Below are 17713 nucleotides of genomic sequence, written 5' to 3' on the forward strand. Positions count from 1 at the left end.
ATTAGTGTGAAGCACTAAGCCGTGTTAATATGACAGATTTCCAAGCCAGCTACTAAATCTGGAACAGTTACAACTACTTTTCAACAAGAAACGCTGTCAATGTCTCACAGGAAAATATTCTTTTGGCGCTTATGATTTATCTGTATTAGTACAGTTTAGTAAAATTGGACAAATATCTGATAAGCAGGAGGTAATTACCGCTGTGCTGCATGATCCCCAGCGGGTGTGCAGCTGCAAATGAAAGCTGCCGTTCTGTACAAATGCCTGGGGTCGGAGACAATTCATATCCAAGATATCTAGTTACTTTATTACAAAAGTTTAGTCTCCAAATGGGTCCAGAGGATCTTCAACAATGAGAAACTCTTTTTGTAGCTGAGCCATTAACCCCTTCAGTACCGAGGCAACTTTTCACCTTAAATCCCAGGCCGATATTTGCAAATCTGACATGTGCCACTTTATGTTGTAATAACTTTGGAACGCTTTTACTTATCCAAGCCATTCTGAGACAGTTTTCTCGTGACACATTGTACTTCATGACAGTGGTAAATTTGAGTTAAAATATTTAATTTTTATTTATAAAACAAAATACCAAATTTACCAAAAATGTAGACAAATTCGCAATTTTCTAAGCAAGCAAGGGTTAAAAGCCAAACGCCCCGATTCTGCAGTTTACATAAACAGCCCAAATGTGGTCATAAACTGCTGTACGGGAACACGGCAGGGCGTAAAAGGAAAGGAATGCCATATGGTTTTTGGAGGGCAAATTTTACTGGGATAATTTTAAGTTGCCATGCCACAATTGAAGACCCCCTGATGCACCCCTAGAGTAGACACTCCCAAAAAAGTGATCCCATTTTGGAAAATACACCCCTCAAAGTATTCAAAACTGATTTTACAAACTTTGGTTACTCTTTAGGTGTTCCACAAGAATTAAAGGAAAATGTAGATGAAAGTTCAGAATTTCACTTTTTGGAAGATTTTCCATTTTAATTATCTTTTTACCAGTAACAAAGCAAGGGTTAAGAGCCAAACAAAACTCAATATTTATTGCTCCAATTCTGTAGTTTACAGAAACACCCCATATCTGGAAACTACGGGATAAGGTGGCAGTTTTGTTGGTACTATTTAAAGGTACATATGATTTTTTGTTGCTCTATATGACACTTTTTTGAGGCAAGATAACAAAAAATAGTTGTTTTGGCAGAGTTTTCATTTTTTGTTATTTACAATGTTCATCTGACAGATTAGATCATGTAGTATTTTTATAGAGCAGGTTGTTACGGACGTGACAATACCAAATATGACTTTTTTTGGTTGTTTGTTTCAGTTTTACATAATAAAGCATTTCACCGATGTGGGCGCATACAGCAGGGGTCCAGATATCAGTGACTGCCGGACCCCTGTAGCTGTACGGCGCTGGGCTTTCTGTCCCAGATATCTGGTATCCTATGGGTTAAACACGCCCCGGCAAAGAATTGGGTATAAAAAAAGCCCCAAAAATATGTGCAACTAGACCATATGTGCAACTAGCATGTCATTAACACTGCTGAGAAGTAGGGAATCTTAATTTATTTACCTTCATAAGCTCCTGCAGAGACTCCAATTGGAGGAACTTGCTCTCAGTGATCAGTTTTTCTGGATCACACAGCTACAATGCAAAAAAATAAATAAAATAAAAAAATTATATGGGGGGAAAATAAAAGGCAACAGATTCCAATTCTTTAGAAATTGAAAAGCTGTATTGCCAAAAGGGCATGAATAAGGCTACTTTCACACTTGCGTTCGGGGCTCCGCTTGTGAGTTCCGTTTGAAGGCTCTCACAAGCGGCCCCGAACGGATCCATACATCCCCAATGCATTCTGAGTGGATAAGGATCCGCTCAGAATGCATCAGTATGGCTCCGTTTTGCCTCCGTTCCGCCCAGGAGGCGGACACCCGAACGCTGCTTGCAGCGTTTTATTGTCCGCCTGGCCGTGCGGAGCCAAACGGATCCATCCAGACTTACAATGTAAGTCAATGGGGACGGATCCGTTTGACGTTGACACAATATGGTGCAATTTCAAACGGATCCGTCCCCCATTGACTTTCAATGCAATTAGACTTCGATTTTTTTCAGAAATATAATGCAGACGGATCCGTTCTGGACGGATACCAGACGGATCCACTCCGAACGCAAGTGTGAAAGTAGCCCAAGCAAACTTATGATGTAGGGGTAGAACCGCCTCAATTACTGCTACTTACCTTAATACACTCTAAGGCCATCTTCTTTGCTTCCTGGTTTTCAGTAGAAGGCCCTCTCAGACTGGACTGCTCTGTGCCACTGAGGGTCAGCCAGCTGACAAAACTCAAGACTGTAGATTCCCCACTTAAGGAGAAAAAAAAAAAAAAAAGGGTAATTAAGGTCTGCCTTATGCTTCTAAACTGGGCAACCATTGTACATATGCCCTAACAGAGGGCTGGAGACATAATTTCCAGAGTTCAGAGCTGCTGCTCTGTAACTCTGGTGGACGGGCCATGTTCTACGCGGTCAGGTATTTACTTGAGGGGCAGACTGCAGCATCACCCTCTAATATCTGGCGGGGGTATAGGCAGCAGTCTAGCAGCTTGATTTTGACAAGGGATCGTACACTGTTTTCCTACAGAAGCAGCACTAGGAAGTGTGCAAAATTTACAGAAAGTTGCACTATATAGAAAAAGACATGATATACAGAATATTCCACATCTTGTTTTGTACAAAACGATACAGAGCCCTTCACAATTGTTTTTATGAAATTTCACATACCGGTTGGCAGGAATTTCCTCTCGCTGAAGGGAAATCTTTCCATTGGGGTCAACAAAGTCTTCAGACTGAAATGCAAGTTGAAAATTGAGCACACAGTAGTATTGTAATAAAAATCATATAAAGAAATGGTGTATTTCTAAAAAATTTTATTTTTTTAAATTGCTTTCATTAATGTCATTATTTTACAGTATAAAACTGTCACAACCTAAACTCCACATGAACTGTAGTGGCTTTTGTCAATCCCAAAGTTAGTTAAAGGGAATGTGTCATCAAAAAATGACCTATTGATTAAATAATGTTTTCATGTTAACATTTAAAAAAATTTTGGTGATGTTATTTTTTATGTTCCATATCAATATCTGTATTTAAACAAAAACCACAAAATCCGTAAATTTTCACACTGGCTACTAAGCCATTACTTGGTCTGTAAATATCACTTTGCTGCAGTTACCTGCTTATCATTACAAGCAGGATTAGAAAGACATATCACCTCTATGTATAGCTAACACAGGATTCACTGTGCACAATAGGAGATTTCACAGCTTATCTACTCCCTCTTGACTTCTGCACAGGTCACAGAAGTAAATGAGGTCCCATCCTGACCATTGCGTCTGTGGCCCATCTAGCTGCTGTAAAGCAAATCTCTAAATGGTCAAGAAAGATGGCAGCCCCAATAATCATGTCAAGGAAAAAAATATGTAATAAAAAAATAAATAAATGGGGACAAAAAAAAAAAAAGTTACGTGTTGATATCTGGTTTTTAACTGGCATGAAAAAAAAAATTGGTGACACATTTCCTGTAAAGATGCACTCCTGAAAATTGCGCTAGCACATGAATACAAACTGCTCACCTCCACCATGGCCTTAGGCAACAGCTCAGCCCGGAACAACTGCAACATTGAGTCCATTATGTTTTTCCAACCCTCACGTAGAATATCTCCATGCCGATGGGCAAGGTGAAAAACAGTCTTGGCAGCAATCTGAGCCTTAGGGTTGCTACCAAAAACAGTGGGAAGATTCTCTACAGCCTAAAAAAAAAAAAAAAGAACTAATGAGTCAAATAAATTAAAAGTTAATTATAAAATTCTATTGTACAGAACAAAAACAACCATGTTTCTCTGCAATGCTGAGAAAACCATATACTGTGGTCCTATTAATATGATCCATATTTAGAAACACAAATACTCTCCCCCCTGTATATAATGTTCATGGGAGCCATTCTGCAAACCAACCAGGCCTTACCTTTTACCGTATAATATTTACAGGACCTGAAAACTCAACGGCTTGGTTACAACCACCTCAAGTATCTTCCATATTCTTCTTTAATGCACTATTCCTGACATTTTTGCATAATTGCTAAAGGGTTTGAGCAAATATTTTAAAATATTCCCCAAAGTATAAGGGGTAGGTATCTGACCCGTGGGGGTCCAGTTGTATCACAGATTTCAAGAATGGGGTCTTATGTTCTTCGATATGAATGGAATAGCAGGTCATGCATGTCTGCTTCTGCTCTATTCATTCTCTATGAGACTGCTAGAAATAGCCCAGCACTGTACTTGGCTACTTCTGGCAATCTCTGATGGACATGCATAACCTGCCACTCCATTCAAAGAAGGGCACAGTACCTCCATTCTTGTGATCAGTGGTGGCTTTGCATCATCTGCCGTCCAAATCTTACTTTCTTAGCATGTCTAACATCAACTTAATGACATCAGTCATCGGTTCGGACCTGACCAAGGACAACATCAGCAGGGAGTTTGTATGTTCTCCCCGTGTTTGCGTGGGTTTCCTCCGGGTGCTCCGGTTTCCTCCCACACTCCAAAAGACATACCGATAGCGAACTTAGATTGTGAGCCCCATTGGGGACAGTTGGATGAAAATGTCTATAAAGCGCTGCGGAATATAGTAGCGCTTTATAAGTGCATAAAATAAATAAAATCAGTCATTGACTAAATACTGTAGAAGTGACAATCAATAAGGCGACACATTAGAAAAATGCCAATAGCTTTTAGTTTTGTTTTTTGGCTATTTTTCCGTTGTTACATAGGATGATGTAAAGTGCATTTGTGATATTATCACAAATCTCAAGACTAAGATCTTACCTCACTACTAAGAGTTGTAAACTTGCAGAGAGAGATGATCAGATTGTCAAAAACATCACTCAGCCCATAGTGTGCAGATATCATGGCACATTTCCTAAACGGTGAGAGAAAGGAATTTAGTGCACAAAACATAGGCAAACTTAAAAATTAGTCAGCTTCCAATCCTCAGAAAGATGTTAGGCTAATGTAAGCAAATCAAGCTAAACCCTTCTCCAACTGCACCATTCTGTGAGAGAGCTAAAGCGTGAATGCAGGGAGCAGGAAAATGTATGAGAGGTGAAGCTCTTAGTGATGCTACAGAAGGGGCATAGTTTTGGCTACTTTTGCTGTTCAGCCCAGTTACCTGCAGCCATTTTGCCAAGTTATTACCTGAATCCAGATATGGCTTTTTGAATGATGGTCTCCTCCATGCTCTTGTCAAACACATATGACAAGGCAGCAATAGTTGGTCCCCAGGTCATAGTGAACAGATCATGGTCATAGCTTCCAGGTGTTACATGCAGGAAGACGCCTTCTGGTGTTGCTCCTCTATGCAGTAGCACATTCCACATGTAATTTTCCTTGACCAGACCCGTTTGCTCCTCGGGCATTACTATTTCATCATTCCTGAAGAAAGAAGGCAACATATAGGCTTAAGGATTCATTTAAACCTTGGCATTCAGGTTAAAGGGGTTTTCTGGCTTTACAATATGATTGGCTTACCCTTAGGATAGGCCATCAACATCAGACTGGCGAGGGTCCGACTACACTGCCATGGCCCAATCAAACAGTGGGGGTGCTAGGAGTGGACCTCCAACCACCTGTTTATCTGAGGATAAGCGATCAATATTGTGCACTTCTAAAACCTCTTTAATATGAAGACGCCACTTGTAAATATAGGGTATCAGTTATTCTCTTGTGTCAAGCCTTAACCGCTACTTAAAATATAGGGTATCAGTTATTCTCTTGTGTCAAGCCTTAACCTACTTAACCGCTTCTTGATTGAATTGAACATATGGGTCTGGCAGGAAAAACGTACAAAAGGTAGAATATGCAGCGATTTTCCTGGCAGGGAACAAAGGTCAGCGTTCAGTCTGGGTCATGTCCATCCTAAACTGATGGCACCCGGACGGAAATATTAAAGGAATTTGTAATGCAGATGGGCACTCATACACTTGGAATCACATTGGGATATTATTTTTTTACACTCGGAATAAAAAATAGTTAATAAATTGGTAAGAACAATATAAAAAAAGATTTAAAAAGTTAAAATACAAAACCGGCATGGACACTAAGATTGGTGATCCAGCATAATCACTTCTATGGCTATATGCAGCATGGTGCTGGAGGCTAATAACTTAGATGATGTAGCGTAATGATGTCAGTATACGGATCAGCCTGTTATCTCTCATACATTACACAATGGACCATCAAATAGTGATCAGAGGTATAGGTCAAGCCAGTTGTAAGATGATACGGTAGGCTGTTTCTGAGCAGTCTATGTTCCGCGTCTCCAGTGTCCTAATAGACAGAGCTATAAGTTCCAGAGTATAGGCAGCGTGTACTCGGCGTCCTACGTGTCCCGAGTCTTTCAGGCGCTACTGGTGAAGAGCAAATGGTTATCGCCTCTTTCTGGTTCCAATAATTATCGTCCGAAGCTGCATGCCTTATCTCATCTGTATTTTCAATTAAGCGCTTCACTGATCTTTAAGTGTAGGGTTATGTATCATATTCATTGTTAACATCATTGATGATCATAACTCCTGTATCGAATTTGCAAGTGTAAAACATGCCAGACTCGTTTCGAGTATCTCCTTACTTCTTCATCACTGGCTACACTTGCTACAGAATGGCTGCCGAATTTATACCTTTAGATCTCAGGATAGATGGAAGAATAGGGCCGGATTCAGAAGTACAAAAATCGCATATCAGAGTCCATTGCGGTTCCTGTTCCTGTTACGAATGCGTTTTTTGCTGTATAGTATCTAGACCAGGGGTGCACAACCTGCGGCCGGGAGCCACATGCGGCCCTCGATATCATTCTGTGCGGCCCCCAATCATCTGGTGACAGACATGTATGTCTATGTCTATGTCTTGTGGCGGCTCACATGCATTTTTCATGTATTCTCCCATTAGATGTGAATCCTGGAGGTGTAACCAGACATTTATAGTATATACTGTATGTACAATATGCAATAAATACAGTATTTCAGTTGGTAATACCCCTTTAACTTTTATTTTTCGGCTCTTGGGATTCCATCAGTCTGACAATGTGGCCCCCAACTAGAAAAGGTTGTGTACCCCTGAACTAGACCAACTATAGCATCATTCTAATAGATTATTTATAATAATATATTTTGCTTTACTTAAAAATCCATCAAAAGATACACATTACGTCAACAGTAAATATATAAAATATAAACATATGGCAATATAAAAATATATTTCAAACTTATGCCTTCTATATACAAAACTGAAGTGAGATATATAAAATATATATCTAATTTATCAATTTTGAAAAAGAGGATAAATATTGATAGTATTATTTCCATTCTTCTAGGGGAGTTCTGTATACATATGGCCGAAAAATTGGATGTATTCAGGATATGGCTCTTCCCAACAGCGTTACGTATAATTGGTAGAAGTGTAGGAAACGGGGGCCCTCTACCAGCACTGTGATCCCTCCTTGGTGAACAGCCTGACTCCGATCCCTAGCCGGTAAGGGGGCACCTGCTCAAATCGATCAAAGGAAACCAAAAAATTTCAAGCTCAGAGTTCGGTCCATCTGGTAAAAGACTGCCAAAATCGAAGATCTGTCTGGATTCTGCTCTTGACATTCTTGCGATATGGTTCCCCCCCTCCAATGCCGTTTTTATGATGCATTTAATGGTCTTGAATTGCACATTATAAGGCAAAATTATACAAAGTGTCTCTTTTTCTTGTTTCTTCTTAATTAGATCTAAATTTGTTGCAAAAAAAAAGTGCATTATCTAACAGTTTTTCTGGATATTTTTTCATCTTAGGCTACTTTCACACTAGCGGCAGGACGGATCCAACAGACTGTTCACCCTGTCTGAGCCATCCTGCCGCTATTTCGCCGTGCCGCCGCTCTGTCCCTATTGACTATAATGGGGACAGGGACGGAGCTCCGGCGCAGCACAGCGAGGCCGCCGGACTAAAAAGTCAGACATGCAGTGTGAAAGTACCCATAAATTGTTCCCTCATTTGGATGGCTTCTTCCTCCAATTTTTTACTATTGGTACAGTTCAGTTTAATTCGATGGAATTGTCCAAGAGGGATATTGAGTAGCCACCTGGGTAGGTGGCAGCTTGAGAACAAGATGAAATACTTTTTTTGCTACGGGTTTCTGATAAGTGTTACAGTTGTATTGATTCTCCATTTGTAGTCATTTGTAAATCTAGAAATTCTGTATATTTGTTGTTAATGTTAGATGAAAAGAATTGATTGTACTGATTGTTGTTGATTTCATCTAAGAATATTTGTAATTGTGATTTTCCGTTTTGCCAAATGAAAATAATATTGTCTATGTACCTATGCCAGAGCACTAGATCTGCCCCCAGCTAAAAAAGAGCATAGAAACCGCAATGGACTCCAATATGCGATTTTTGTCCTGAGATCTAAAGGTATAAATTCGGCAGCCATTCTGTCGCAAGTGTAGCCACTGATGAAGGGGTAAGGAGATACTCCGAAACGAGTCTGGCATGTTTTACACTTGCAAATTCGATACAGGAGTTATGAACATCATTGATTATGATAATTAATATAATACATAACCCTACACTTAAAGATCAGTGAAGCGCTAAAAAATACAGATGAGATAAGGCATGCAGCTTCGGGCGATAATTATTGGATTCAGAAAGAGGCGATAACCATTTGCTCTTCACCAGTAGTGCCTGAAAGACCCGGGATACGCAGGACGCACGCTGCCTATACTCCGGAACTCATAGCTCTGTCTATTAGGACACTGGAGACGCGGAACATAGACTGCTCAGAAACAGCCTACCGTATCATCTTACAACTGATCGGGACAGCTGAGCCGCCGAGTAAACATTGCAACTAACTTAGTTAGGGTACTTTCACGCTAGCGTTTTTTTCTTTTCCGGCATAAAGTTCCATCCTAGGGGCTCTATAGCGGAAAAGAACTGATCAGTTTAATCCTAATACATTCTAAATTGGGGAGAAATCCGTTCAGGATGCATCAGGATGTCTTCAGTTCAGTCTTACTGGCTGTTCAGGACAGAGATAATACCGCGGCATGCTGTGGTTTTATCTCCAGCCCAAAAAAAAACGGAACACTTGCCTGAATGCCGGATCTGGGATTCAAAATACCGCAATGCCGGACCTGTCCTTCCAGTCTGCGCATGCGCAGATCGTTAAAAATGTGAAGCAAATATATAATGGATCCGTTTCTCCGGATGACAAACTTGCAATGCATTTATAAGACAGATCCACATCAGTCTACAAATGCTTTCCGTTTGGATGCAGATTGCCGGTTCCGGCGATGGAACTGCTTGCCGGATCACTCTGCCGCAAGTGTGAAAGTAGCCTAAGAAACTGTTAAAACCTTTGTTTCTAACATCCATACTATATCAATGGAGGTAAGCTTGCCAGCCTAACCACCACGTGGGACGCCACAAATGGATACGAACCTCACACAACAGTGAGTATAATATATGTAAAACAATAGGGCACAACGAATAGCCCTCATGAGCAAATAAACAAAGCTGTTGCAATATAATAGAGTCCTCTCTGGAATATACATTTATACCAACATCCTTTCTCTGGAATACATACTTATAATAACTATTAGAATATGGGCATCTGATAACTGCCATACTGCCAATATTAACCACACTATATTGCGGACATCAATTGACTGTTACATACTAATCAGCAACATCAGATATTCGGATTCTAAAGCGGGTATTTCCTATAGATCTTATTGATATCACCTTCATCTGTTTCTACATTTTGGTTTGAGATGAGGAACAAGTGACATTAACATCCACCTTTTGGCTTTACCTATTCTTCTGATCACTATTTGATGGTCCATTGTGTAATGTATGAGAGATAACATGCTGATCCGTATACTGACATCATTACACTACATCATCTAAGTTATTAGCCTCCAGCACCATGCTGCATATAGCCATAGAAGTGATTATGCTGGATCATCACTCTTAGTGTCCATGCCCGTTTAGTATTTAAATTTTTGCAATCTTTTTTATATTGTTCTTACCAATTTATTGACTATTGTATTCAGCGTGTAATAAATTTTAAAAGAATATCCCCATGTGATTCCAAGTGTATGAGTGCCCATCTACATTACAAATTCCTTTAATACTATTCTTGATTAGGGTGCATCAATAGTTTGGAGCACCATCCCATCCTCAGTAAGAGGTGAAATCAGCCTTGGGGCATGTTCAGGTTCCATTTGTAGCAGAATGGAATACACTGTATGTGAATGTAGCTTTTAAAACCCGCTGTGTATGAAATAATCCAGCCTGCCACCCTGCCCTGCCCCGCTGGTGAGAAGGTGAGCTTTACGGGCTATTCACACATCCGCAATTTCGTTCTGCAATTCCGTTCCCGAAAAAAAATAGAACATGTCCTATTCTTGTCTGCAATTGCGGACAAAATTGGGCATTTTCTATTAAGTGCCGGCGATGTGCAGTCCGCAAAATGCGGACCGCACATCGCCGATGTCCGTGTTTTGCGGATCCGCAAAACACACACGGACGTGTCAATGGACCCTTAACATACTGAGCGGGAAAACTACAGGGGGCACAGCGGGGCGTACTAGTGATCTTTTAAAAAACAAAACAGGCAGGGTGGCAGCATCAGCAGGGGGTACCCCGCAAATAAAGGTATCTAGAATAAAAAAAATAAAAAAAAACATGAAAGGTCCTCTAAGTTTTCAGCTATAATAAATCAATGGTCTATCTGTAAAATATTGCCTGCATTTCATGTAGTCTCCAAGGAGCAAAGGAAATTTATTTCTGAACTTCCAGGGAGACATCCAAGCTTTCAGCCTCCCAACCCAGTCTCTACCTCTCCCCCCACGGAGGTGAAGGGATTCTGGGTTAAGGAGCAGCCACATCCAGAACCGGCATGGCGGCGCTTGCACAGGCTGCGGATTCTCTTTTAATTTTTCATGCATTTATATGTTGTGTTTTTGTAAATTGTATAGGCTATACCATGGTTTTGAGTGAGATATGAAATTTCGATCCTCTGTATGTTTTGTACGTACTGTGGTAATGACATTGACTTGTAGGTGGCTACTTCACTAGCATTATACCTTCACATGCAACACAGTAGCTTTAACTGCTCAAGAAGAATTCATTTTTCACACTGAGCTCTGGAAGCCAGCGCTACCTACGGACAGGCGGTCACTCACTGTACTAAAGTGCAAAAGTGTGTGCATGGCCCAAGACATTCCGAGACTGACCTCCTTAAAGCTTCTAGCATGAAAAAGAGAAATGAAAGCAGAGGAGTGCCAGAGATCACATCCTGTCTCCTGAGCATGGTAATCCCCCGGGCTTTGAAGTCTCTGGTGTTGGATTTACTGAGCAGACTGGATTTCGGAGCACTTCTTAAGCCCTGGCTGCCTATAAACAGCTGTGAGCATTGAAAGAGCCTGGCTTCTTAACAGCTAGACAAGGTGCAGTGACGACAGAACAGAACTAACAGAAATCTGATCAACTGCTTATGTGGACTACGGAGTCCAAACGAGAAAGGAAATAAACACAATCTCAAATATTACAATATGCAAGTAATATCCTGGACCTACATTCCCTCGCTTTTCGCAGCACAATCCCTTTGCTAGTAACAACAAAGTAACATGAAAGAACAGGCTTTTCCAATCTTGCCTAGAAAGGTGCTTTTCTGCTGAATCCCATTTTACAAAGCTTTTGGTGTTTTGACTTCCATCATTCTGTTTTTTATTTCATCTGCTCCAAGAGGCCACACAAAAATCTGTTTTATTAGACCCTTAAAAAGGTTTTCTGGAATTTTGATACTGATGACCTATCCTCAAGATAGGTAATAAGTATCTGATTGTTGGGAGTCCGACACCCAGAACCCCCGCCCATCAGCTGTTCGAGTGAGCCGCTTCCTTCTCTGTGCTTACCAAGCACAGCGCCGTACATTGTATAGCGGCCGTGCTTGGTATCATGCTCAGCCCCATTCACTTCAATGGGGCAGAACGCGATACCAAGCACAGCTGCTACAGAATGTACAGCGCTGTGTCGGGTAAGCACAGAAAAAGCAGCAGCGCTCACAGGAGCACCGATGCCTTCTCAAACAGCTGATTGGCGGAGGTCCCGGGTGGCAGACCTCCACCGATCAGATACTGATGACTGAGGAGAGGTCATTAAATTCAAAATCCCGGAAAACAGCTTTAAAGGGGTTGAGTCACTTCAGCAAATGGAATTTATCATGTAGACGCAGTTAATGCAAGGCACTTACTAATGTATTGTGATTGCCCATATTGCCTTCTTTGTTCCCTTCATTCAATTTTCCATCACATTATACACTTCTTGTGTCCAGGGGTTACGTCCACCCGGTAATCCAGCAGTGGTGGCCGTGCTTGCACACTATAGGGAAAAGCATCAGCCTTTCTGGTGGCCAGGACCGTGGGAGCACTCACAGACACACATGAGCAGCAGATACCAACCTGGTCCCCTTATATCTGGGTTGCAGTGGTGGTCATAACCCCTGGATCCGAAAAGTGTAAAATGCGATAGAAAAATGAATCCAGCCTGCAAAGGAGGCAATATGGACTATCACAATACATTAGTAAGTGCCTTGTGTTAACTTTCTCTACATGATAAATGGAAATCGCTGAAGTGAGAAAACCCATTTAATGCTAAAAGGGCCGACTTAGGACCAGTGACAGAATACACCTGTAAAAATATATCCTACAGGTCCAGTAATGGATATTTATGCAGAAGACATCCATAAAATGAATTGTAGGAATAACAACAGGTAGACATGAGTGCCAACTTACTTGATAGCATGGTACATATCTTCAAGCATATCTTGGTCAAAATCTTTCCCACCATTGACACCTTTTAAATTTTTCCTGAACTCCTAAGGATTAAAGATAAAAAAATAAAAAAGGCAGAATTTTAAGTTACTAGGGATGATCACTTTTACGATAAAGTGACGACATATTCAGCAAAAGAAGTCACAAACAAATAAAATGACAATGCAAATAAGCAATGAGACAGGGAAAAGAGGACCTCGTCCACTGAAATGGAGGTATGACACAACGGGCACAAGGACCAGGCGCCCAGCCAGTATTTGAGCAATCGCTGATATAGTGAAGTTATGTGACAAGGGTAATAACAGACACAAAAGAAAAGTCTCCACAATTGCGGTTTCAGTAAATAATTATATATTGTATGATGAAAAGTTATATACAATTTCCAATATACTCTCTGTTGCATTCCCACAAGGTTGTGCCTCCACAAAACATTTTGACTACAGATCAGCAATAACTAAAGGTCAAAATTAGTATAAAGCATAAAAAAACTAAAAAAAATCTCACCTCTAGAGTCATTGGCACACTCTGCTTGCGGACATTGTGATTGTGTTGGTCAGTATTAAGCATAATGACTGCATATGCCAATGCAAAGCAGGCGTCACTAGTTGCAAAAGGTGTCCCATTCGATCTCTGGGAAGGGGAAAGAGAATATGCGGCACTTGTAAACTGTTAACACTAAATGCTAATCTTATGTTTCCCACTTGTGTCATTTTTCCCCACAGTGAACAAGTAACCCATAAGACCGGATATCCATTTCGGTTTCCCTCTGCCACAGTACAGAAATGTTGAAGGGAAACTGCTGCCAAAACTGATCAGATGTTTTTTATGGGAAGGTTCATGGCATCCGATGCATCAGTTCTGAAACCGGATGACTCCTAGTACCAGACAAACACGCAGTCTGCAGCGTTTTTCTGTCTGACGTTTTCAAGCTACATATCCTGGACGGTGCACTAAAGTGCAATGACATACATTCGTTTTGTCCAGCTCAGTTATAAAACAACTGATATACATGAGCTCAATAGTGCCCAGTAGGGCAGATTGATTAAGATGTACCAATTTGCACCAAAAAAACTGCCGTCACTTTTACAAAACATTTGACACACTTTTCTAAGCTTTTTCCACCACAGCCAACAAGTGGACATGACCACTAGAAAGGGGTTTGACCTCGACAGAAAGGGGGCATACCTTAAATGCGGTCTCTGTGTCAAAAATATGCCAAAGTTTGGTGCATTTTTGGAGTAAAACTATGCCAACTTATAGGTAGTGTAAATTTAGACTAGACAGTTATTTGGTGCATGGATAAAATTCTAACATAAATCTGGTGCAGGATTTACGATACAACAAATTCACAAAGGTCCATGCACCAGAAGAGTAAATTTGTCTAACGTTAAGACTGTGATTCAAATTCTTAGACAGTGTAAGGCCTCATGCACACTACTGTTCCGTTTTTTTGCGGTCCACAAACCACAGATCCTCAAAAAACAGAAGCTGTCCGTGTGATTTCCGCAACTTGTGGAACGGAATGGGCGGCTCATTGTAGAAATGTCTATTCTTGTTTGCAAAATGGATAAGAATAGGACAGGCTATATTTTTTTGGCGGGGCCACGTAACGGAGCAACGGATGCGGACAGCACACGGAGTGCTGTCCACATCTTTTGCGGCCCCACTAAAGGGAATGGGTCCGCACCCGAGCCGCAAAAAATGAAGCTCGGATGCGGACCACAACAATGGTCGTGTGCATGAGGCCTAAAGTACAACACTATTGGTAAATCTGCCCCAATATCTTTCCCTTACCAGCCAGTGCTCTGTGAATGCCTCTAGTAACCGGTGAATGACAGGTGCTTCTCCTGGCAAACGGAAGGCCTCAAGGTAAAGTCTTAATCCTTCATCAAGTCTCAAGCCTTGGAACTGAAACGTTCTGAATGGAATAAAGTATATGAAATAATACTTGAGGTAATCTCTCACCAGCGACCTCCTTATCCAAGTGTTTGCAGAGATAAATAGCTATAGTTCACCTGAATAAATTGCAGCTTTTCTTTTGTTGATCCGAAGGCTCTAATACGTTTTAATATGCAAATTAGGCCTTTGGTGTAATGAGGGCGTCACACCTGCTCTTGTTGCATCCAGGTCCACTCCCTTCTGCGGCCAGCACAACCTAGCTGCTTTGATTGACAGGGCCAGGCAGTGGCAAAGCAGTGAAGGAGGGGCTGGCCACAGAAAAGAGCGAATTTGGTTGCAACAAAAGCAATATTGCACCAAAGGCCTAAATCTCATATTAAGAAAATGTATCATAACAGAACTTTCGGAAACAGAGCCTCAAAAAAACTAAATAAAAACAATGTTTTAATCAGGTGTACCACAGCTATGTGTCTATACAAACAGTTGGATAGGGAGGTTGCTGGTTACAGACTTTCTTTAGGACAAACAGAAAAGTGTACTTTTTTTTTCAAAGGTATATAAACCACAAAACAAAGTTTCAATGTAGAGTAAGCTTCAACTGAACCCGACTCCTTATATGCTTTGAATATTCTACCTTGGAAACAAATTAATCCTAAAATATATGGGAAGAGGTCTGTACTGTACTTATTCAAAATACAAAAAATTTTATATGAGCAACAAACCAAATTTACAGTAAACAGCACTTTAAAAAATGGGTTCATTTACACAAGTGCTGAGAGGGCAACAAAATGTATGCGACAGTCAATGATAATACGTTTGTTGTAAAGGCCGTTTGGCAGGCACTGAAGCGCACACCTCTGACTTATTGCAGATGATCATATGGTCTATAAGAGGATGACTAAAGACTCATCAATAACCACGAATAAAGAATAATTATTGCATAACCAACAGTTATGGAGAGAGAAATCCCACACTGCACGGAGATTCAGATAAAATCTCCTTAATCCATATGGCATCTAACAGACTGGTACAGAAGTCCGCTCACATGTTCCAGACCCAAAGGTCCTTACTCGATGCAGTGCTGGATTTCTCTTTATGTCTTTGATCCTTTCCTCCAAAGCCTTCCGTGCACGTTGGAAGTATCTAGAAGATGCCCAGTGAGCTGGACTGCTTTGTCCAGTGAGCACCACGGCCTACTGTATAGTGGTCGTGCTTGGTATTGCAGCTCAACCTCATTCACTTGAATGAGCTCCACCTAGGCACAATGCTTAGGAAGAAGCCTAAGAGCTTACAGACCACTGCAGTCTCCAACTGCTGATCGGCATGGATCCCGGAAGTCAGACCCCCACCGATCTGATATTGACAACCTATACTGAGGATAGGTAATCAATATGAAAATCCCAGAGAATGCCTTTAATATTGTGTTTCAAGACCATAATCTCTGATAAGAGTCAGTGAATGCATTTTTGTTTACGATCTAGCCAAACTGTAAAGTGGAAAACTCTTGCTGCTGGTGAGGGTTTAGGTGCGGAGAGAATGGGGTAAATCCGTGCAGAGTAATAACTATTCTGCAGATTTTAAAAAGCTACGGCTTATTTCCACTGAAAAACAAGGGAACTAATCAAAGCGTCGATCCACTGGAACATCTTTAGCAGACAAGTTTCAATCGCTTGATTGCGGACACAGGCTTATGAAAAACACACACTGGAATTGCCGCTGTCAAGTGTGGACATAGCCATAGAGGGTAACAAACTAACAGGACTGGAGAGCTGCTGCTGATGTACTCAGCTCATAGAGGACGCCACAGACTGGATGCATTGTAGAGAAAGCTCAGCTGAGAGCAGGACTACCTATGGATGGGGTTTCATCTTCTGTATGCATTTGCTATTCTAACTTGCATTCTGTTTATTGGATCGCAGAAAGAGCTTTTCTGCAAGCAAAAAAAAAAAAAAAAGCCTTTTTTTAGGGTATGCCATCAAAATCAGTGCGACTCACAGCACTGTTTGAACGCAGCTCTTGTCCAAGGGTACCTACCTGTATCCTGTCTACTTAGTAGCTGCGCTGTAGGGTACTGCAAGTGAACATCAGAAGTGCTGACAGTCGCATCCCCACAATCTGATATTAAAATCCAATCATAATAATCCAGCAATGTTCTCTAAATCTACAAAGACATAGTAACAGAGGTGATAATCCAGCTCCTAGGACTCACCCCACAAAGCTCTCAAGTAGATCAAGACTTTTGCGATCACTTATAAATTCCCCAATCATTTTTTTGTCCAGTCTTGGGTTCTCTCTGAGCCACTGCGCTACCTCCTTGTTATCCATTGGTGTCGCCAGGAGATTCTTCTCTTGAAGAAACTGTATGCCTTTCTTCGATTTCTGATTAAATTGCTCAGTTCCAGTGATAAGGAGCTAAGGAAACACAAAGCAATCATATATTATATGATTTCTACAATTGTCCACAGCATGGAAATGTCTGCTAGATATAGTACCTTTTTCTTGTTCTTTATATCATTCAGCTCTTGTACTGTAGGAAGGCACGATGAAAAGCGTGATGGTATCTTCTGAGTCTTCTTGTCAGCTGAAATGACAGCAGATGCTAAGAATATTCATTACGTACTGGAGAGAAAAGACAAAAAGAAGCTAGAAGTACCCATTTCCAGGACACGATAAAAGCATCTAGGTCCATCGTTTGTAGGGAAGCTGTTAAAAGGTTCCCGGCCACATTTCATTTGTATACATGGTGTACTGTTGTAGGGCTATTTTACATACATAATTAAAGGGAACCTGTCACCTCCCAAAACCATCCCAAGCCACCACCAGTACCCGCGTGTAGCCAGCAGTGCGTTTCTGATGATGCCTTTCTTCCTGAAGGCAGATGCA

General features: G+C 41.1%; 1 protein-coding gene across 1 annotated transcript in view; it reads right to left on the reverse strand.

Annotated features, from left to right (window-relative positions):
- GBF1 (golgi brefeldin A resistant guanine nucleotide exchange factor 1) overlaps positions 1 to 17713 on the reverse strand; it is a 163527-nt gene that overhangs the window by 23679 nt on the left and 122135 nt on the right. The window contains 11 exon segments of the mRNA XM_044299256.1: positions 1577 to 1648; positions 2242 to 2365; positions 2783 to 2847; positions 3634 to 3810; positions 4885 to 4978; positions 5254 to 5490; positions 12893 to 12975; positions 13436 to 13561; positions 14726 to 14849; positions 17040 to 17242; positions 17323 to 17411. Of these exon segments, the coding sequence (XP_044155191.1) occupies positions 1577 to 1648; positions 2242 to 2365; positions 2783 to 2847; positions 3634 to 3810; positions 4885 to 4978; positions 5254 to 5490; positions 12893 to 12975; positions 13436 to 13561; positions 14726 to 14849; positions 17040 to 17242; positions 17323 to 17411 (1394 nt within the window).

This window comes from Bufo gargarizans, chromosome 6, assembly GCF_014858855.1.
Source record: "Bufo gargarizans isolate SCDJY-AF-19 chromosome 6, ASM1485885v1, whole genome shotgun sequence".
Lineage (NCBI taxonomy): Eukaryota > Metazoa > Chordata > Amphibia > Anura > Bufonidae > Bufo > Bufo gargarizans.